A 17,156-nucleotide genomic window follows, 5' to 3' on the forward strand; every position below is an offset into this window, starting at 1 on the left:
TTATCTTATTTTATCTTATTCTTTGATCCAAACTGGCAACCAAATCACAAATAATACATCTGGTTTATATTTAGCCTCAGCCTCAAGCATTAGAGCAGCACATGTACGTTTCTGTCAAACCTGACACCAGAAACAATATTTACCCTTTTAAACAGGAAGCGAGCCTGTGAGCTTTCTAGAAATGTCTACAAACAAGCCTTACATTTCTAAAAGGTAATTTTTTAAAGTTAGACCTGTTTCACAATTTGGAATAAATGATTAAATTATAGATTTAAGAGTTTCCAGACTTGTCCGTGACTGTGCAGGCAGTTAAAATAATCTTTTAGCTACTGTTGTAGTCCAAACCAATGGTCTATTCCCAGTGTACATGACTATTTTGATAGCATTTCATGTTAGGAAAGGCACAACTTCCTGGGTAATGGTCATGTTAGCATTATGATAGACTAAGGAAGGAATTGGTTGGCATTAGAAATCAACTATTTCTGTTTTATATTACATGGTTGGATATTTAACATCATTAGTTAGGAATGTGCCTTCTCTATCCTAACTTATGCTGAAGTTAGTTGTTGTCAAATGATTGCTTATAGGTAAGTTGTTTTACATTAAACATGGCCCATTGTCCCTTCAGAATTGGCCTACATTTAGTGTACTTTCTGTTGATGATCAATAGAGAAGCTTACACATTTTTCAGATTCTCATAACTGATAGAAGCCTATTTGAGTATTTACATCAAGGCAGAATGCCTGAATTGTAGCCACAGGGACAAAAGTAACATTTGAATTTGAGTGATTTCATAAAATTTAAGACTCTAAAATGGCTTGAAGTTATTTTTGAGTAGGCCTAAAACATTGTTACAATAATTAACCCCCCCGGGTTTCTATGCCAGGGCACACCTGTACCCAGAATGCTCTTTCTTTCCCCCTATGGGACGCCCCGCCCCGCCCCCCCCCAAACTTGACATGACGGCGACCATATGTAGGCTATAGGTGTCATTTCTATATTTCTACTACCTGTTTCTACTACATGTGTCTACTACATGTTTCTACTACATGTTTGTATTACATGTGTCTACTACATGTTTCTACTACATGTTTGTATTACATGTGTCTACTACATGTTTCTACTACATGTTTGTATTACATGTGTCTACTACATGTTTCTACTACATGTTTGTATTACATGTGTCTACTACATGTTTCTACTACATGTTTGTATTACATGTGTCTACTACATGTTTGTACTACATGTTTCTACTACGTGTTTCTACTGCGTGTTTGTACTACATGTTTCTACTACGTGTTTCTACTGCGTGTTTCTACTACGTGTGTCTACTGCGTGTTTCTACTACGTGTGTCTACTGCATGTTTCTACTGTATGTTTCTACTGCATGTTTTTACTACATGTTTTTACTACATGTTTGTACTGCGTGTTTCTCTGAGGACGGAAGCGGGCGACAGACAGCGCTCTTTAAAGCCACGTGAGGAGGGGAGAGAAGAGGAGGAGACTGCAGGAGGGTGAAGGACAGCCTATGGTCCAGAGCAGGCGTGTGTCTGTGAGATCATTGCCACTGTCAAGAATAGGTTGGAAGACAGAGAGGGGTCTGGGGCTTACAACGGCGAAGAAAACCGTGGATCTATCCAGGTTTAAATTCTACTTTTTGATTCTTCTCTGTCATACTTACCGCTTTTACAAAGCACCGCAGAATGAGCTCTGGATCATTGCCTGCTACTCGTGTGTTTATTCCTAAGACGATAATATTAGTTTAAACCGAGCGGTTCTTCCTCTGACAGGACCCAGACATGGATGAAATGGATGCGAAGGGCGAGATGGAAATGCTGTCCACAGCCAAACAAGGACAAAGTGAAGAATTAGGGTAAATTCATTGTAAAAGTAACTCCTTTTCACTCACCAAATTCAACAGATGATTTTAAACCTGTAAGACATTTTTTTTTTTAACAGGGTCTCACTTTTTTTCTCTTGGGAAGAAAAACATTGCCATTTAACTTTATATCTGACATCAAACTTGCTTTTTGCTTTATATACAGCAAGAAATATGACCGCAAGGATGGAAAGAAGAAGGGAGAAAAAGAGCCCAAATTGCCCATGGTTGGCCCCATTGCTGTGGTAAGTTCTTTCATCACAATGTGAAGTCTTTCTGACAGAAACTGATGTAAATGGGCCTTCTGGGTTGTAGTTAAGCTTCATTTTTCACTAATACAGTCTGAATAGTCCTACCGTGTCCATAGTAATGCTCTAAAATTGTTGTTTTTTTAAAGATTAGCCAGAGATGAAGAGGTAGAGGCTGATGTTAAAAGTGATTTTATAAGAGGTCGAGAAGTTGTGGGATCTTGTGTGTGTGTGTGTGTGTGTGTGTGTGTGTGTGTGTGCGTGCGTGCGTGCGTGCGTGCGTGCGTGTGTGTGTGAGAGTAAAAGGGGAAACAGGCTGGGAGGATGGGAGTGCAGTACATCCTCCTGTTGTTTGGGTGTACTTTGTGAGACGCCTGCTGTGAAAATATAATAGCTCCTTCAAGTTTAAACTTTTCTCTGTTTTGATCGCTGAGCTCAAAATTCTTACACCCAGTCAATTATCAGGAGCTTTCCGAACAAAGAGATACTGATTTTCCCCACACTTTCTTGTTGTATTCTCACCCCCCCTTTTTTTTCTTCTCTTTTTGTAGTTCAGGTTTGCGGACAGCTGGGACATCGTGCTGATCACGTTTGGGACATTGATGGCCATGCTCAATGGCATAATTCTTCCTGTCATGTGTATAGTATTTGGGGACATGACAGACAGCTTTATACATGCCTCTGTGACGTCCAACATCAGCATGCCTAGTGAGTTTTCAGTAACAAGCCCAAGCACATATAGGCCGTAATGAAATAAATAATTAAGCTGTAAAAAACCCTTAAACATTGTCTTCGGTTACCTTGTGTCTTCAGATTTCACCCATGTACCTGTTAACGACACTTTACAGGAGGACATGACAACGTAAGTCTTTTCCCATCACTACAAACACAGCAAATCAAATGCAGAGAAACGATTTGTATTTGTCACAATATTACTCTCTTTCTAGGTATGCCATCTACTATTCCATCATGGGGTTTGGGGTGCTGTTGGCAGCCTACATACAGGTCTCCTTCTGGACCCTGGCAGCAGGGCGGCAGATCAGACAAATCCGGAGGTTGTTTTTTCATAGCATCATGAGGCAGGAAATCAGCTGGTACGATGTCAACGAGACCGGAGAGCTCAACACTCGTCTCACAGAGTGGGTTACTGAAAAATACTCCCCCTTGTGTAATATTTCACATTTTATTCCTTGTTTGATAGATGATGTGTAGATGGTGATGTGTTATGACCATGTGACCTGTAAGGACCTATTACAAGACAGGTAATCATGTGCCAGCTAAAAGGGGCTGCTGCATCAACATTTCTGAATGACTATCACTAAGATAGAGGAAAAATCTGCAAAAGATATTTTGTATTATCCTCTTAAAATGTACCCAATCAATTCAGGCATTGTAAAAAAAACATGGTGACTCATTTTCTGTTGATTGATAAATCAAAAGTGAAAGTTGAGTCACTTTGGCAAATGTAATATGTGTGACATTAAAAAAGGAAAACATCTTAATGTTATTTATGTTTTCCTTCAAAGTGATGTGTATAAGATCCAGGAGGGTATTGGCGACAAGGCGGGAATGCTGATCCAGGCCTACAGCACCTTCATCACATCCTTCGTCATCGGCTTCATCAAAGGTTGGAAACTGACTCTCGTCATCCTGGCTGTGAGCCCCGCGCTGGGCATTTCAGCTGCTCTTTTCAGTAAGGTAAAAGTCCGCCTGTAGCTGTGTTTTAATCATTGTGTTAAAACAGAAAACAGATGTTCTCAATAACATTTTATGATTCCTCCCTGTGTGAACAGGTGCTGGCATCTTTCACTAGCAAAGAGCAGTCTGCGTATGCTAAAGCCGGAGCTGTGGCAGAAGAAGTGCTCTCTGCTATCAGGACAGTGTTTGCCTTTAGTGGTCAGAGCAGAGAGATCGAGAGGTGAGTACAGCACTTCTCATATATTTGTGTGCAGATGAACACGGACCTGCCTCTGTATTATTCAATTATTCTTGATTTTAAAATGGCCCTTTTTATTATTTGGGGCAATCCAAATATACTGATTCTACCCTTCATTTCTACTGGATTAAATATGTTTCCTCTACAGTGGGAAGAATAGTCCCCTGGTTTCTAAGAATGCAGATGCAATGAGTAAAGAAATGAAAATCAAATAACACATTATTTTAAGAGATATATCAATGCAAATATACCTTAATTAAACATCCATTAATTCTGTGGGTGGGGTAAAATAAAGTACATTTTGTCATTTACCTGGAAGCTGACTAACAGCCCAAAAATCAGGCAAATAGTATGATGTAAAGTTTTGATGATTTTCTATTTAGCAAAGCAAAACATCTATTCAGGGCAAATAGATGATAGTCTGTAACACAATCAGGCCCACAGAAACTGTTTTATCAACTGTAACCTGATAAAACCAATAAAACCCCCCCACTGAATTAGATTAGTGTTTTCTACTGATGGGACATTTATAGAAGCCATGGGGCATTGTTTTCATTGCAATCTTAACCCTGACATTTACAACACATGTGTTTGTGATCTACCACAGATATAACAAGTACTTAGTGGACGCTAAAAACATGGGAATAAAGAAAGCGCTCTCCTCCAACATCTCCATGGGCTTCAGCTTTCTGATGATCTACCTGACCTACGCGCTGGCCTTCTGGTACGGCAGCAGGCTCGTGCTTGAAAAGGAGTACACCATCGGAACTGTACTTACTGTGAGTGTAGACACACCATGACAGAAATTCTAATTGTTAATTCCCTTTAATCATCAATAATATGAATGTTTACAGGCAGCTTGGGCAGCTAACACTGATTTGTCTTTGTTTGAAGGTGTTCTTTGTCGTGCTCATTGGAGCGTTTACCATTGGGCAGACTTCTCCCAATATCCAGACCTTTGCTAGCGCCCGAGGAGCTGCACATAAAGTCTACAGCATTATTGATCAAGTAAGTACAACATCTTGAGTAATTCCCCCAAAGTACACCAGTAAAATATTTAAAAAACACTTTTTTTTTATTTATTTAAGCTGTCAGTTTGTATTACTGTACCTTCACCTCTTGGAAGGCGCTTTGATAAAGCCGACAACCTGGAGTCCCTAATGAGATGTTAGGCTTTGCTGTAATTGGAGTTCCTGCTGTTTGCATGAAGACTGGAGGTCATTTGGTTGATATTGCACAGCAGGGACTCTCCCTTTTTGTGAACTTATCGTGAATTTCCTGTGAGGTTACCAGCACGTTGCAAATACTGCATCATTATCACATAACGTATGGTTAAAAGCAAACTAGTTCATGTAGCCTGAGAAACATGCAACACAACCGGTTTCAACTGAACCAGTTATAGGATGATTTCAGAGAGATTCTTTTCACTTGCAGTTTTGGGATCTCATGCCTGTGTTCAGTGACTGTTAGTCATTACACTAACTCACTCACATTTGCTTAAACGTAAAGATACAGGATGCTGCATTCTTTGAAACTATTGATTCGGTAGTACATGTGTTTGCACCTGAATGGAAATTAGCATAAAAAGCCTCAAGTAAAACTGAAAGAGTCTGAAATATCCTCTCAGGGGTTCTTCCTTATTGTATGACAGGCTTCAAACTGGAGGACAGGTTTCCATCAACGTCACAGCGCCTAACTCTCATGAACATGTCTCTAAGTTAGTTTCAGCTCTTTTCTATGAATCATCTTTTTCTCTGTTATGCTGGATGAGATAGACTTTTCTGTCTATTTTGAAATACAGAGATGAAGTCTTCAGAAGAGACATAAAAGAAAAACCTTCATCAACACGGAGCTCTACCTTTGTCAGCAGCAAAGCAAAAGAGAAAACAACAGTGTGTGTGTGTGTGTGTGTGCGTGTGTGTGTGTGTGTGTGTGCGTGTGTGCGTGCGTGTGTGTGTGTGTGCGTGCGTGCGTGCGTGTGTGCGTGCGTGTGTGCGTGCGTGTGTGTGCTTAGCAGCATCAAGAGAAGCAGTGAAAACACACAAGGGGCTGAAGAAATAAACATTAGCCTTGTTAAATACGCTTACCCGAACCTGGAGGGCTAACGGCTTTCCTCTCATTGTCTGTTTAAACTTATGATAAGAATCAGAAAACCAAAAGGAGGCCCAGTTTTTGAAGTATAGATATTGTTCACTCTTGTCTCAACAGCAACCGAACATCGACAGCTATTCAGAGGCGGGATTTAAGCCCGACTTCATCAAGGGAGACATAGAGTTCAAGAACATAAACTTCAATTACCCTTCGAGGCCGGATCTCAAAGTACGTTCCCCATAGATACACAAAAAACCTACAAACAATATGTTAGTTCAATTTGTGTCTTACAACGTGCATTGTTTTTCATTCTTAGGTGTTAAATAACTTGTCTCTGAGTGTGAAAAGTGGACAGACCATTGCCTTGGTGGGGAGCAGTGGCTGTGGTAAAAGCACCACGATACAGTTGCTGCAGAGGTTCTACGATCCTCAGGAAGGATCTGTAAGTGACATTTATCCACATCTTAATCCAAAGAATACATTTGATCCTTGTGATATGTTCTACTATGGTCAATTGGTTGGGTCATGTTAGGAAATTACAGCACTTCTCCAAGTTATCAAACATTGGTGGACAGTTTAAAAAAGAATGAATAAATGAATCAAAGCAGCAGAGTCAGAGATTTATTATTATCATTTTTTTTTTAGCAAAACCTGGCAACTCTTAACCCACATAACAGCTACATCAGAAGAATTATAGGGACCTAAATTAAGTTCTGTGTCTGTTTCGCTTCTGCTTTTAGGTGTTCATTGACGATCACGACATCCGTACTCTTAACATCCGCTACCTGAGAGAGATGATCGGTGTGGTGAGCCAGGAGCCCATCCTCTTTGCCACTACCATCGCTGAGAACATCAGATATGGACGACTTGACGTGACCCAACAGGAGATTGAACAAGCTACCAAGGAGGCTAATGCCTATGACTTTATTATGACCCTCCCTGATGTATGTTTGTATTTATTTCTGACTGTATTCTGTGCTTATCAAGCTCTCTGTCCAACGCTTGCTAATGTTGAGACTGTTGTCGTTTGAGCAGAAGTTTGAGACGCTGGTTGGAGACAGAGGGACTCAGATGAGTGGAGGACAGAAGCAGAGGATTGCGATCGCTCGAGCTTTAGTCCGCAACCCCAAAATCCTTCTTTTGGATGAAGCCACATCTGCTCTTGATGCTGAGAGTGAGAAAATTGTGCAATCTGCTCTTGACAAGGTGAAAACACACATAAATTCTATAACATTGATGAAGCTTTGTGCTGTCATGCTGTGCACTTTACAAAGAAACAAATACTTTGTGAAACTAGTTTCTTTTGTAGTGTGAGTGGTGTGGCTCTAGAAATGGCCTTGGTCTTTTTTTCTGGCCTTGGTCTAGACAGAAATATTAACCGATCAAATTTGGTTCAGATACTTGTGGTATGGATTGATCACCCTCGATTTATTTTGATCACAAGATATTTATTTTACAAGGTGCATTTATCATTTTTTAAGCTACCCCTTTTGTGTAAGATATGTTAGGGAAAAGTCTGCTTGTTTGTTTTTTGTTCTTTGTGTTCTCAAAATTCTATAAAAAAATAACTTCTCATCAGCCAGTGGGTTTCCTTCGATAAATGGGAGAATATGGTGGCCCAAGGATATCAGTTTTTTCTTCCATGAGCTTTCAACTAACGTCACCAGCAAATAAAATTTGACTCAGTGCTAGACTTTGATTTTAGACTGCCAATATTTGTAAAGCAAATGGCATTTCTCCTCAGCCTTAGGTTTGCTCTGTGCTTTTGGGCTATGTTTTAGCTAAAATAAGATGCAAACAAGGTAAACATTACCTTCTAAACAATAATGTAAGCTTAATAATTTTTTACATTTTCAAGTGCAGAAGTGAGAATGTAACTCAAAGCATCATTGTACATAAGAACTGAATCATGGAGCACATCTTCACAAAACTTTGTCTGCAGGTCCGACTGGGTCGTACCACCTTAGTTGTAGCCCACCGCCTTTCGACCATTAGAAACGCAGACATCATTGCTGGCTTCCAGAAAGGTGAAATTGTGGAGCTTGGGAGTCACAATGAACTGATGGAGAAACAGGGAGTCTACCATACACTGGTAACCATGCAGGTAATGTACACACCCATAAGCACTTTGCAACATGATTTGGTTGGACTGGAGCTCAAGGGGAACTTGTAACTACAGAATGGTTGGTCTTTGATAATGTTATCAAATAAGGTTTCTTTCTGACTTTCTCTACTGCAGACTTTTCAGAAAGAAGAGGACGGTCAGGAGTCAGAGCTGCCTGCAGATGAGAAGGGCACGCTAGTCAAATCAGCGTCACAGACTTCTCTGTCCAGAAGGAAGTCAAGAGGCTCCTCCTTTGCCCTTTCAGAGGCAGACAAAGAAGAGATGAAAAAGTTTGAGATTGAGCAGGCAGAAGAGGTGAGCTGTGAACATCTATGCAGTTTTAGCAATGGGGCAGCATTTATATATAAAGAAGCCTAAGAAGTAAAAGGTCGTACCAACTATTTTCTCAACAGTTCAGACTATTTTGAATAAATAAGTTTGGATTTCTAAATATATACAGGCTATTCAACATCATATAACCCCATTGTCATCCCCAAAAGTCCTTAAATCATTACACTAACACACAAAAAAGAATATGACACTCCCTAAAGTTTTTTTTTCACTAAAATATCAATCCCCAATCCCGTATGCTATTTGTCCTTGCTATTGCTTTGCATGGTTTGATTTGATGAGATTTGTGTTTGTATGTGTGTGTGTGTGTGTGTGTGTGTGTGTGTGTGTGTGTTGGTTGGGGGTAGGGTGTGTGTGCAAAAGGTCTCATTTGATGCTGACGATTCATTATTGTATGTAACAAATCTGTCATAATGATCAGAATCAGAAGGAATCAGCATTATGTTGACAATTACAAGGAATTTGGCTTTGGTAAACAATACACCCTTTTTTTTTATCTCACATTAGCAATTACTCATCAGGGTCCTATGTGTCCTTTATAAATAATAAATAATTATTGCTTTTTTATCTGTTTCCAACAATTCCTTACCTGACATGGAAATATTTGCATGGCTATTGATTGCTTATATTTAGAAGATTATTACAGGAGAGTGAGCCTACCTCAGTTCCTAGATTACTATACGAATCGCTATATTTGGTCTCTCTTTACTTTTTAGATTGATGGAATACGCTGTGAGCTAGATATGTCTTTAGCAGATATTAACTCCCTCCTCTATTCCTGTCTATGAATTATATTCAAAATGGCTTATGTATCACATTGTTGAAAGATATGGCCATACATTTGAAATATTTCTGCAAAATGGTTTGTACTTTGTAGCTCCACTGTTTTGTGACCATCTCTCCCTACACACACTAGCAACTACGTACAATGTGCAGATCACCGCTGTCTCAGCTGCCCAAACAGGAGAGAAATGCAATCTAATTCAGCTCTTTCTCCCTCCTTCTACAGGATAAAAATATTCCTCCCGTGTCCTTCACTGAAGTAATGCAATACAACCTTCCTGAGTGGCCCTACATTGTGGTAGGAGTCTTCTGTGCCATAGCCAACGGAGCTCTGCAGCCAGCGTTTGCTATCATCTTCACAAAGATCATCACTGTAGGTTCTTCTTTTAGCATTTTTTTTTTTTTTTTAGCACAAAAGTCATTTTAATGTTTCACATAAATTGCGGCATTTGCCAGAAGTTATTCTACCGTAGTTATTCTCTCTCTTCTCAGACGTTTGCAGAGCCAGACCCGAGAGTCATCAAGGAGAAATCGGAGTTCTTTTCCCTGATGTTTGTTTTAATTGGAGCGATATCCTTTGTCACCATGTTTCTACAGGTATACATGTACACACACATAAACACACACTCTTGTTTTCTTATCGAGCTAAATGTTTTGTCCAAATAATAGTGTTTCAGCATGATGAAATGCAGATGATATGACATGCCTTCTCCCCGTTTACTTTGCACAGGGTTTCTGTTTTGGTAAATCTGGAGAGATTCTGACTCTTAAACTGAGACTCAAAGCCTTTACGTCCATGATGAGACAGGTTAGTGCATCAAACCAAAATACTGAGATGAGAGACAAGATGTCAACTAGCTATAACTTAAATGATATAGGGTCAGTTTTCCTTATATTTATATATGTATATAGTTTTTGGTTTGCTGTCCTGAAATACCGTCGATGATTTTTGGTTCAAGGATTCAGCACTCATATAAGTAACTGAGGGTGACCCAATTTTTTGGTTTACTTTTACGTGAGCATATTTAACATTTTCATTTTTTTTTTTCCTGTTGTCTTGTAGGACCTTGGCTGGTATGACGACCCAAAAAATAGTGTTGGAGCGCTCACAACGAGATTGGCGACAGACGCTGCACAAGTACAAGGGGTGTGTCTCAAAACTCATTCACAGTCTTAAAATCAACAAACCAAGCTGCTAGCTCAAGAGAACCACAAAGAATCTTAAATTAAAAACAGTGCTCAATCTGTGTGCTTTGTCCCCATCTTTATGCGACCTCAGGCTACAGGAGCTCGCATGGCCACTCTGACACAGAACTTCGCCAACCTGGGCACCGGTATTATCATCTCCTTCGTGTATGGCTGGGAACTGACCCTGCTCATTCTGGCTGTGGTGCCAATCTTAGCAACAGCTGGAGCTGTAGAGATGCAGATGCTTGCGGGACATGCTTCAGGAGACAAGAAAGAGCTGGAGCAGGCAGGAAAGGTAGGAACTCAATGTGAGCTTCTTTTGCTATTGCTCTCTAAAAGTCCGGATAAGGACTGCTGTAAAAAATAGAACTTAATCATAAATCTCTTGTAATTGACACTGTCCCTGTAACCATATTATAAAAAAATTGGGGCAGAACGCTGATTTGAAAAAAGACCTAGGGATAGAAGCAAGTAGAATGTTTATTTTCTGATACTTTTTTTTTCCGTTCCTACAGATTGCTACAGAGGCCATTGAAAATATCCGCACTGTTGCCTCTCTCAGCAGAGAATCCAAGTTTGAGGCTTTGTATCAGGAAAAACTTTTAGTGCCATACAAGTAAGGGAACACAATGTTAACAACTCCATGGAATAAATGTACACATTGAAATATACATTTTGAGTTGTGTTGTGCTCGCTCTGATTATGTCCTTCTCACACCTTCCCTGCACAGGAGTGCCAGGAAAAAGGCCCACGTGTATGGTTTGACCTTCTCCTTCTCACAGGCTATGGTCTACTTCACGTATGCAGGCTGTTTCCGCTTTGGAGCCTGGCTCATTAAAGAAGGAAGAATGGATGTTGAGGGGGTATTCCTGTGAGTACCAGACAGTATTAGTTTCTATAAAGTTGATATAAATGTGGAGATTAACAGCAAGGATGTTGTCTAACAGTTTTGGTCACAGCATGAAACATCAGGAACAAAAGCATTTGTTTGGGAAGGAGCTGTTGTTTATATGGCTTTTAATCATTAACTCAGCCGGAATCAGGTGACGGGCCGCTGTGATTGGCTGGGATCTAATCCCAGAGCACATGAGACACCTGAGCCTTGTTGATGCAATGAACACATACATGTGCTTCAAATGGCTATCGTAGCTTAATGTGTCATCGTTGGGAGGAGCCATCGCCTTTATTGGTATTCTACCTTTCACACCAAAGGAGAAGTCCAAAGTGCTTTGTCATCTGAAGGGACATGTAACTATAAAACACAGACATGTTAACTCCTCAACCCCATGAAATATGCCGTATAAATCCTTAGATATTAGTTTCCCATACTTTACAAGAAGCCAAGGTTTACCAAGGTACCCACTGTATCATGCTGAATTAAAAAAAATATGTAAAGCAATCAACAAGACATCTAGAATGATCTAGTCAGTTTAGGAATTAATTAAAAAAACCTTTTTATGGGAACCTGTGAATCTTAAATGATAAAAGAATACAAAAAGGCAGATAAAGAACAGATTATATGGTTTAAAATGTTACCAGTGTGGAAACGATATACAGTCTAGACATGCTAGCAGCTCTCCTACGCTGTACGGCATTACAGCAGTGCTTTAAGCTGAATGCTAATATTAGTGTACCAACATTTTATCACAAGCTAAGTCTCTGAAGAGGTTATTGTTCTAATGTTCATTATCTTTGGTCAGTGTCTTGGCATGATAACTTTCTAATTAGCATCAGTACTACTGAGGTCAGACTTACAAATACAGAATACAAACCAAATGTCTTGTGCACATTTGGTGTTATTATTTACGAAAGCTCTCGACTTAAGACATTTTCACCTTTGAAGAAAAAGTGAATGGGGCACCAAACTTATCATATAGCAGGTTATTTATATAAAGTGGGACAGGAATCTTAAACAAAAGCCATTTAAATATATCTAATATTGTGTGAAGAAACTTCCACCTCATGGTGGAAGGACGAGTCAGGAGATCAATCAGTATGAGACATTCTACAACATAGAATATATATTTATTGTCATTGCTATAGAAAACAACAAATGTAAAGACAAACATTTAAATCACATCTTTTAAAAAAAAAACAAGAATTCTTCACAAAAATCTTTAGCAATTTATTCAATAGTTGTTGTGGCCAAAGTTGTTAAATAGACTGACTCAGAGGGCAAAGGGCAGGGTTTAGGACAGCTGAGAGAAACATTTAGTAAATCCAGAGAGTCTGATGACTTCTCATCCAGTTTAAGAACTGCCAAGACCACGAAACAGCTCATGTCACTCCGCTGTTCATCTCCCTCCACTGGCTCCCAGTTACTGCTCATATCAAATTTAAACCCTGCTGCTCGCTTACAAAACAGCAACAAAAATGGCTCCCCCTTAACTAGCCCCTTTCCACCTTTAAGAAAAGGCTAAAGACCCAGCTTTTTCTTGAACACCTACACTCTTGATGATGGTGGTGATGTCTTAGGATTCCCCTTTAACCTGTGAGCTGCTCAGATCCCTTGCATCTAATGGTGTTATGCTTTTGTGGGGAACCAGAAAAACAACTGAGACTAAATTGAGCTTTTGTGTATAATGTACACAAGAAAAGTGAAGGTCATCAGTTATGTGATATTAATGTTATACCTGGTAACCTTCCTTAACTCTCTTCAGTGTTAAAACTAATGTGCATGTAACCTTCTCTCCCAGTGTGATTTCCGCTCTTCTGTTTGGTGCCATGGCTGTCGGAGAGGTCAACTCTTTCGCTCCAAACTACGCTAAGGCTAAATTGTCAGCCGCCCACCTCTTGTTCCTGATAAAGAGAGAGCCCGCTATTGATAATCTGTCAGATGCAGGACAGTCACCGGTACATAACACACGAGCCTGACATGTCAAACAAAAAGAAATACCACATATTATTACACACATGCTAACACACCACTACTCTGCTTCATCTCCTCAAACTGTAGGACAAATTTGATGGAAACGTGTACTTTGATCATGTCAAGTTCAACTACCCTTCACGCCCCGATCTGCCCATCCTGCAAGGGCTGAACCTGAGGGTGAAAAAGGGAGAGACTCTGGCTTTGGTGGGGAGCAGTGGCTGTGGAAAGAGCACCACCATCCAGCTGCTGGAGCGATTCTACGACCCCAGAGAGGGGAGAGTGGTGAGGAGATAAAAGCACACCCACACTCTGTGTCAAAGGCCTGTGCCTCTTCACCTACTGCCAGTTAGCTAATGGTTAGCTAGCCAGGGTATTTATGATCGGTTTTACAGCACTGTACTGACAAGACAGGGACCTGGAGACAGTAAGCGGTCTGTGTGGCATGTATTGTTTTATCTTTACTGCACTTATCATTGCATTGTATATTGATGGGATTCATAAAGGTGTCCTCTAAGGAAAATGATCCCATTATCTTGATGTTTTTATTAGCACTAGGTCATTGTTCCGAACACTCTTCAGACGCTCCTCTGGTTGAAATATAATCCTGTTTTTGATATATATTTATCTCTCAGTTTGATTTGGTCCATTGTTGACTTTTTCAAGTGGCTGAAACCAATCTTTCTGTGAAAACAGTGCTTCACCAGGCAACTTGGATACAGAAAGGGATTGCTTGAATCAACAAACTAACCCATTATTTTCTTCAGACAGCTTTGTCCATGGTCTCTGGGGTCATTGTTTTGTTTATTAGCTAATAAGAGATCAGCTGGTGAATATAGGAATATAAGTTAGTTGCCAAATAACCGGATATTTCCCTTGATGAAGACCTAAAAAGGGGGAGGCCAATAGTATTCATTTTAGTTCTTACAAGTAAGCCAGAAGAAATTTCTGGATGGTTTAAATTTTTAATTTCTTTTTTCTGTGCCTACTTCACTTTGAGGTCTCTTTTTTTTATTTGTTTTTGTAAGCCTTTTTTGTCTTTAAAGCTGGGCCCAAAATGGATTGTTGCAGGTTTAAGACATCTCCCCAACTTCTCATTTTGCCCTATCATGTTCTACCACTGACTCCTCCAGGTGATGGACAGTACGAATATAAAACATCTGAACATCCACTGGTTGAGATCGCAGATAGGCATCGTATCCCAGGAGCCAGTGCTGTTCGACTGCACCTTGGCTGAAAACATCGCCTACGGAGACAACAGCCGAGTTGCCTCCATGGAGGAGATAATGGCAGCTGCTAAAGCGGCCAACATTCACAGCTTCATCGAAGAACTGCCACAGGTAACCGCTGGGATTTTTCATCATGTGTCACAAGGCAGCCATGTTCGAGGTAGAAGTAGTAGAAATGGTAAGACTCTGTTTCGTTAGGGAAAACGTTGTATGGGAGTATTGCTAGTTTATGTTTTTAATATTTTGAGTCACAGTGATAAAGCATGACACTTTAGCTGAGGTGTCTGTCAGTGCAGGAGACAATATAAAAGTCAAATGAGCCAAATATAATAGATTTTCTTCAATCAAATACAATAAAACAATTAAAACTGGTGTCTGGTTTCAACTTCTTCTGATATTTAATCACTTATCTCTTGCAGTATCAAGTCTTTTCATTAGTTTATGAAGTAACTAGATCATTTCTTTAGCATAAAGGTTTAATAGTGATAATAGTGAGAGGTGAAGTTTGTGGATTCTTCTGTGATTATTTTGGCAATATAACAATATTATTGTACCCCCTTTCCCCTTCCCTCTGTTTGTGCGAGCAGAAGTACAAAACTCAGGCAGGCGATAAGGGGACGCAGCTCTCAGGCGGACAGAAGCAGCGTATTGCCATAGCCCGAGCCATCCTCCGCAACCCCAGGCTGCTGCTCCTGGACGAGGCTACCTCCGCCCTCGACACAGAGAGTGAGAAGGTGAGTGTTTATCTTTTTCTCTTCCCAGCACTGACCAATATTGAGTGGGAATTCAGAATTTGATATATACAGTATAACTAAACAATACAGCTACACACAAATACAGGAGGAGGTAAGAATGTAAACATGATTTAGAAGAGGGAAAATATGTGTGGGAGTGTTTGTTGAAGAATAAAAAAATACTTCTTAAGTGCCAAGTGGAAATTTGGTCAGGTATAAGTTATACAGATAGGGTCCACTGAGGAGTAATCCTCATTTACAGATATATTTTCTGTGTCATTTGATCTTCTTTTTGAGATCATTAAAAACAGAGGAAAAACAAAACAAAGCCAGCTTCTTCTTTTAAAAAAAAGATTTTCTGGAGCTTTTTGCCTTTATTTGAAAGGACAGTGGATAGAGTAGCAAATCGGGCGGTGTTCAGCTGAATCCTGTAGTTCAGCCTTGCAAAGAAAGATGTACCAATGTTCTGTGCTTCTGTTGTGTAAGGAAGACAAGCCTACTTTCTCATACAAGACACAAGAAGGATCAACAGAAACAAAGGCTAATAAAAATAAAATGACTCTTATAAGCTCACATGAGGATCATTGTGCTCTTTACAGGTGGTGCAGGAGGCATTGGACCAGGCCAGTAAGGGCAGGACGTGTATCGTCGTGGCCCATCGTCTGTCCACCATCCAAAACGCCGACCGCATCGCTGTCTTCCAGGGAGGAGTGGTGGTCGAACAGGGGACGCATCAACAGCTGCTGGCCAAGAAGGGAGTCTACCACATGCTGGTCACCACACAGATGGGCCACGGCAGAGAATAAGGAAGAATACCTCACCGGTTAATTTTGATCTTTAGAGGGCTGGATTCAACACGCATGCCTTTTATCATCATCTGAACAGTAAAGATGGGACCTGACAGTGGCCTTTAAAGCTGTCGTGGCCTTCTTGTGATTTCTGTATATCTGGCTACATAGTCTGGTAAAGATCAGACAAATGTCAAAGTATAACTTCTGTACTATTGTTGTAAGACGTTGTGTTTGAGGGCATTTTATACAGAGGACAGTTTGACACACAGCAGCAAGGAAAATATAAAAGTTTAATCGATGACCTCAATGACTAAAGTCCATTTCTCTGCTTCAGTTTGCGGGGTCAAGTGTTGTGCATGATGGCTCACTGTCAGAGCTTACCACGTCACTCGATTGTTATCAGCCTTACAAAGCAAATAGCCTCCTGTGTAAACAATAATCACGTTGTGCACTCGTTTTTGTTATTCTTCTTGTTTCAAACCTTTAATTTAAGTTTGTGCCTCGTACACTGGGACTCCTTTATTACCAGTTATGATTTCTCTGGAGCTTCTGATTTCTAGGACCAACTTCTGTAAAGTGCAAAATGGTGTCAAGTTCAAGAGATTTAAGTGAATACACTGGATTTATTATGTACCATAGTGCCCCAGCCATGCCTCTGACAAAAGGGATTATCCAAAAAATGTAAGTTATATTGTACTTTTTTGCAGATTTTTTGATAATTTATTGATTGTTATAATAATGCAGTTTGTTTTGTCTACAGCAAAACACAAAAATGATCAGTGCCTGGAAATGTAAACCCTGAAAAAGTTCACAGAGCTCAACAGGATGTAATGTTTGTTCACATACATTTGACAGTAATCACTTCTTGTTTTAACAAATTCTCAGATTTATTGTTCTGTAAAAGATGCTTTTATTTAACTATTAAAGTTTTATATTCAGTTTATGAGCCACCA

The 17,156-nt window shown here is 40.0% G+C and overlaps 1 protein-coding gene across 1 annotated transcript; it reads left to right on the plus strand.

Moving 5' to 3' along the window:
• The first annotated feature begins 1,487 nt into the window (after positions 1-1,487).
• Positions 1,488-17,156, plus strand: abcb4 (ATP-binding cassette, sub-family B (MDR/TAP), member 4). Its single transcript, XM_020641934.3, has 28 exons — positions 1,488-1,641; positions 1,791-1,873; positions 2,046-2,124; positions 2,679-2,835; positions 2,941-2,989; positions 3,075-3,266; positions 3,654-3,825; positions 3,921-4,045; positions 4,671-4,842; positions 4,958-5,071; positions 6,272-6,382; positions 6,471-6,596; positions 6,895-7,098; positions 7,190-7,360; positions 8,097-8,258; positions 8,394-8,573; positions 9,619-9,765; positions 9,885-9,989; positions 10,123-10,200; positions 10,456-10,539; positions 10,672-10,875; positions 11,096-11,196; positions 11,311-11,451; positions 13,277-13,433; positions 13,537-13,734; positions 14,583-14,789; positions 15,266-15,412; positions 16,012-17,156. Exons 2-28 carry the CDS (start codon positions 1,800-1,802, stop codon positions 16,216-16,218), a joined length of 3,864 nt encoding a protein of 1,287 aa, XP_020497590.2. The 5' UTR covers positions 1,488-1,641; positions 1,791-1,799; the 3' UTR covers positions 16,219-17,156.

Source organism: Labrus bergylta, chromosome 8 (assembly GCF_963930695.1).
Source record: "Labrus bergylta chromosome 8, fLabBer1.1, whole genome shotgun sequence".
NCBI lineage: Eukaryota > Metazoa > Chordata > Actinopteri > Labriformes > Labridae > Labrus > Labrus bergylta.

Coding starts and splice junctions, on each gene's coding strand:
- abcb4 (XM_020641934.3), top strand. CDS start 1,800: ATGGATGAAATGGATGCGAAGGGCGAGATGGAAATGCTGTCCACAGCC. Junction 9,990..10,122: donor TTGTCACCATGTTTCTACAG/GTATACATGTAC, acceptor TACTTTGCACAG/GGTTTCTGTTTTGGTAAATC. Junction 11,197..11,310: donor AAACTTTTAGTGCCATACAA/GTAAGGGAACAC, acceptor TTCCCTGCACAG/GAGTGCCAGGAAAAAGGCCC.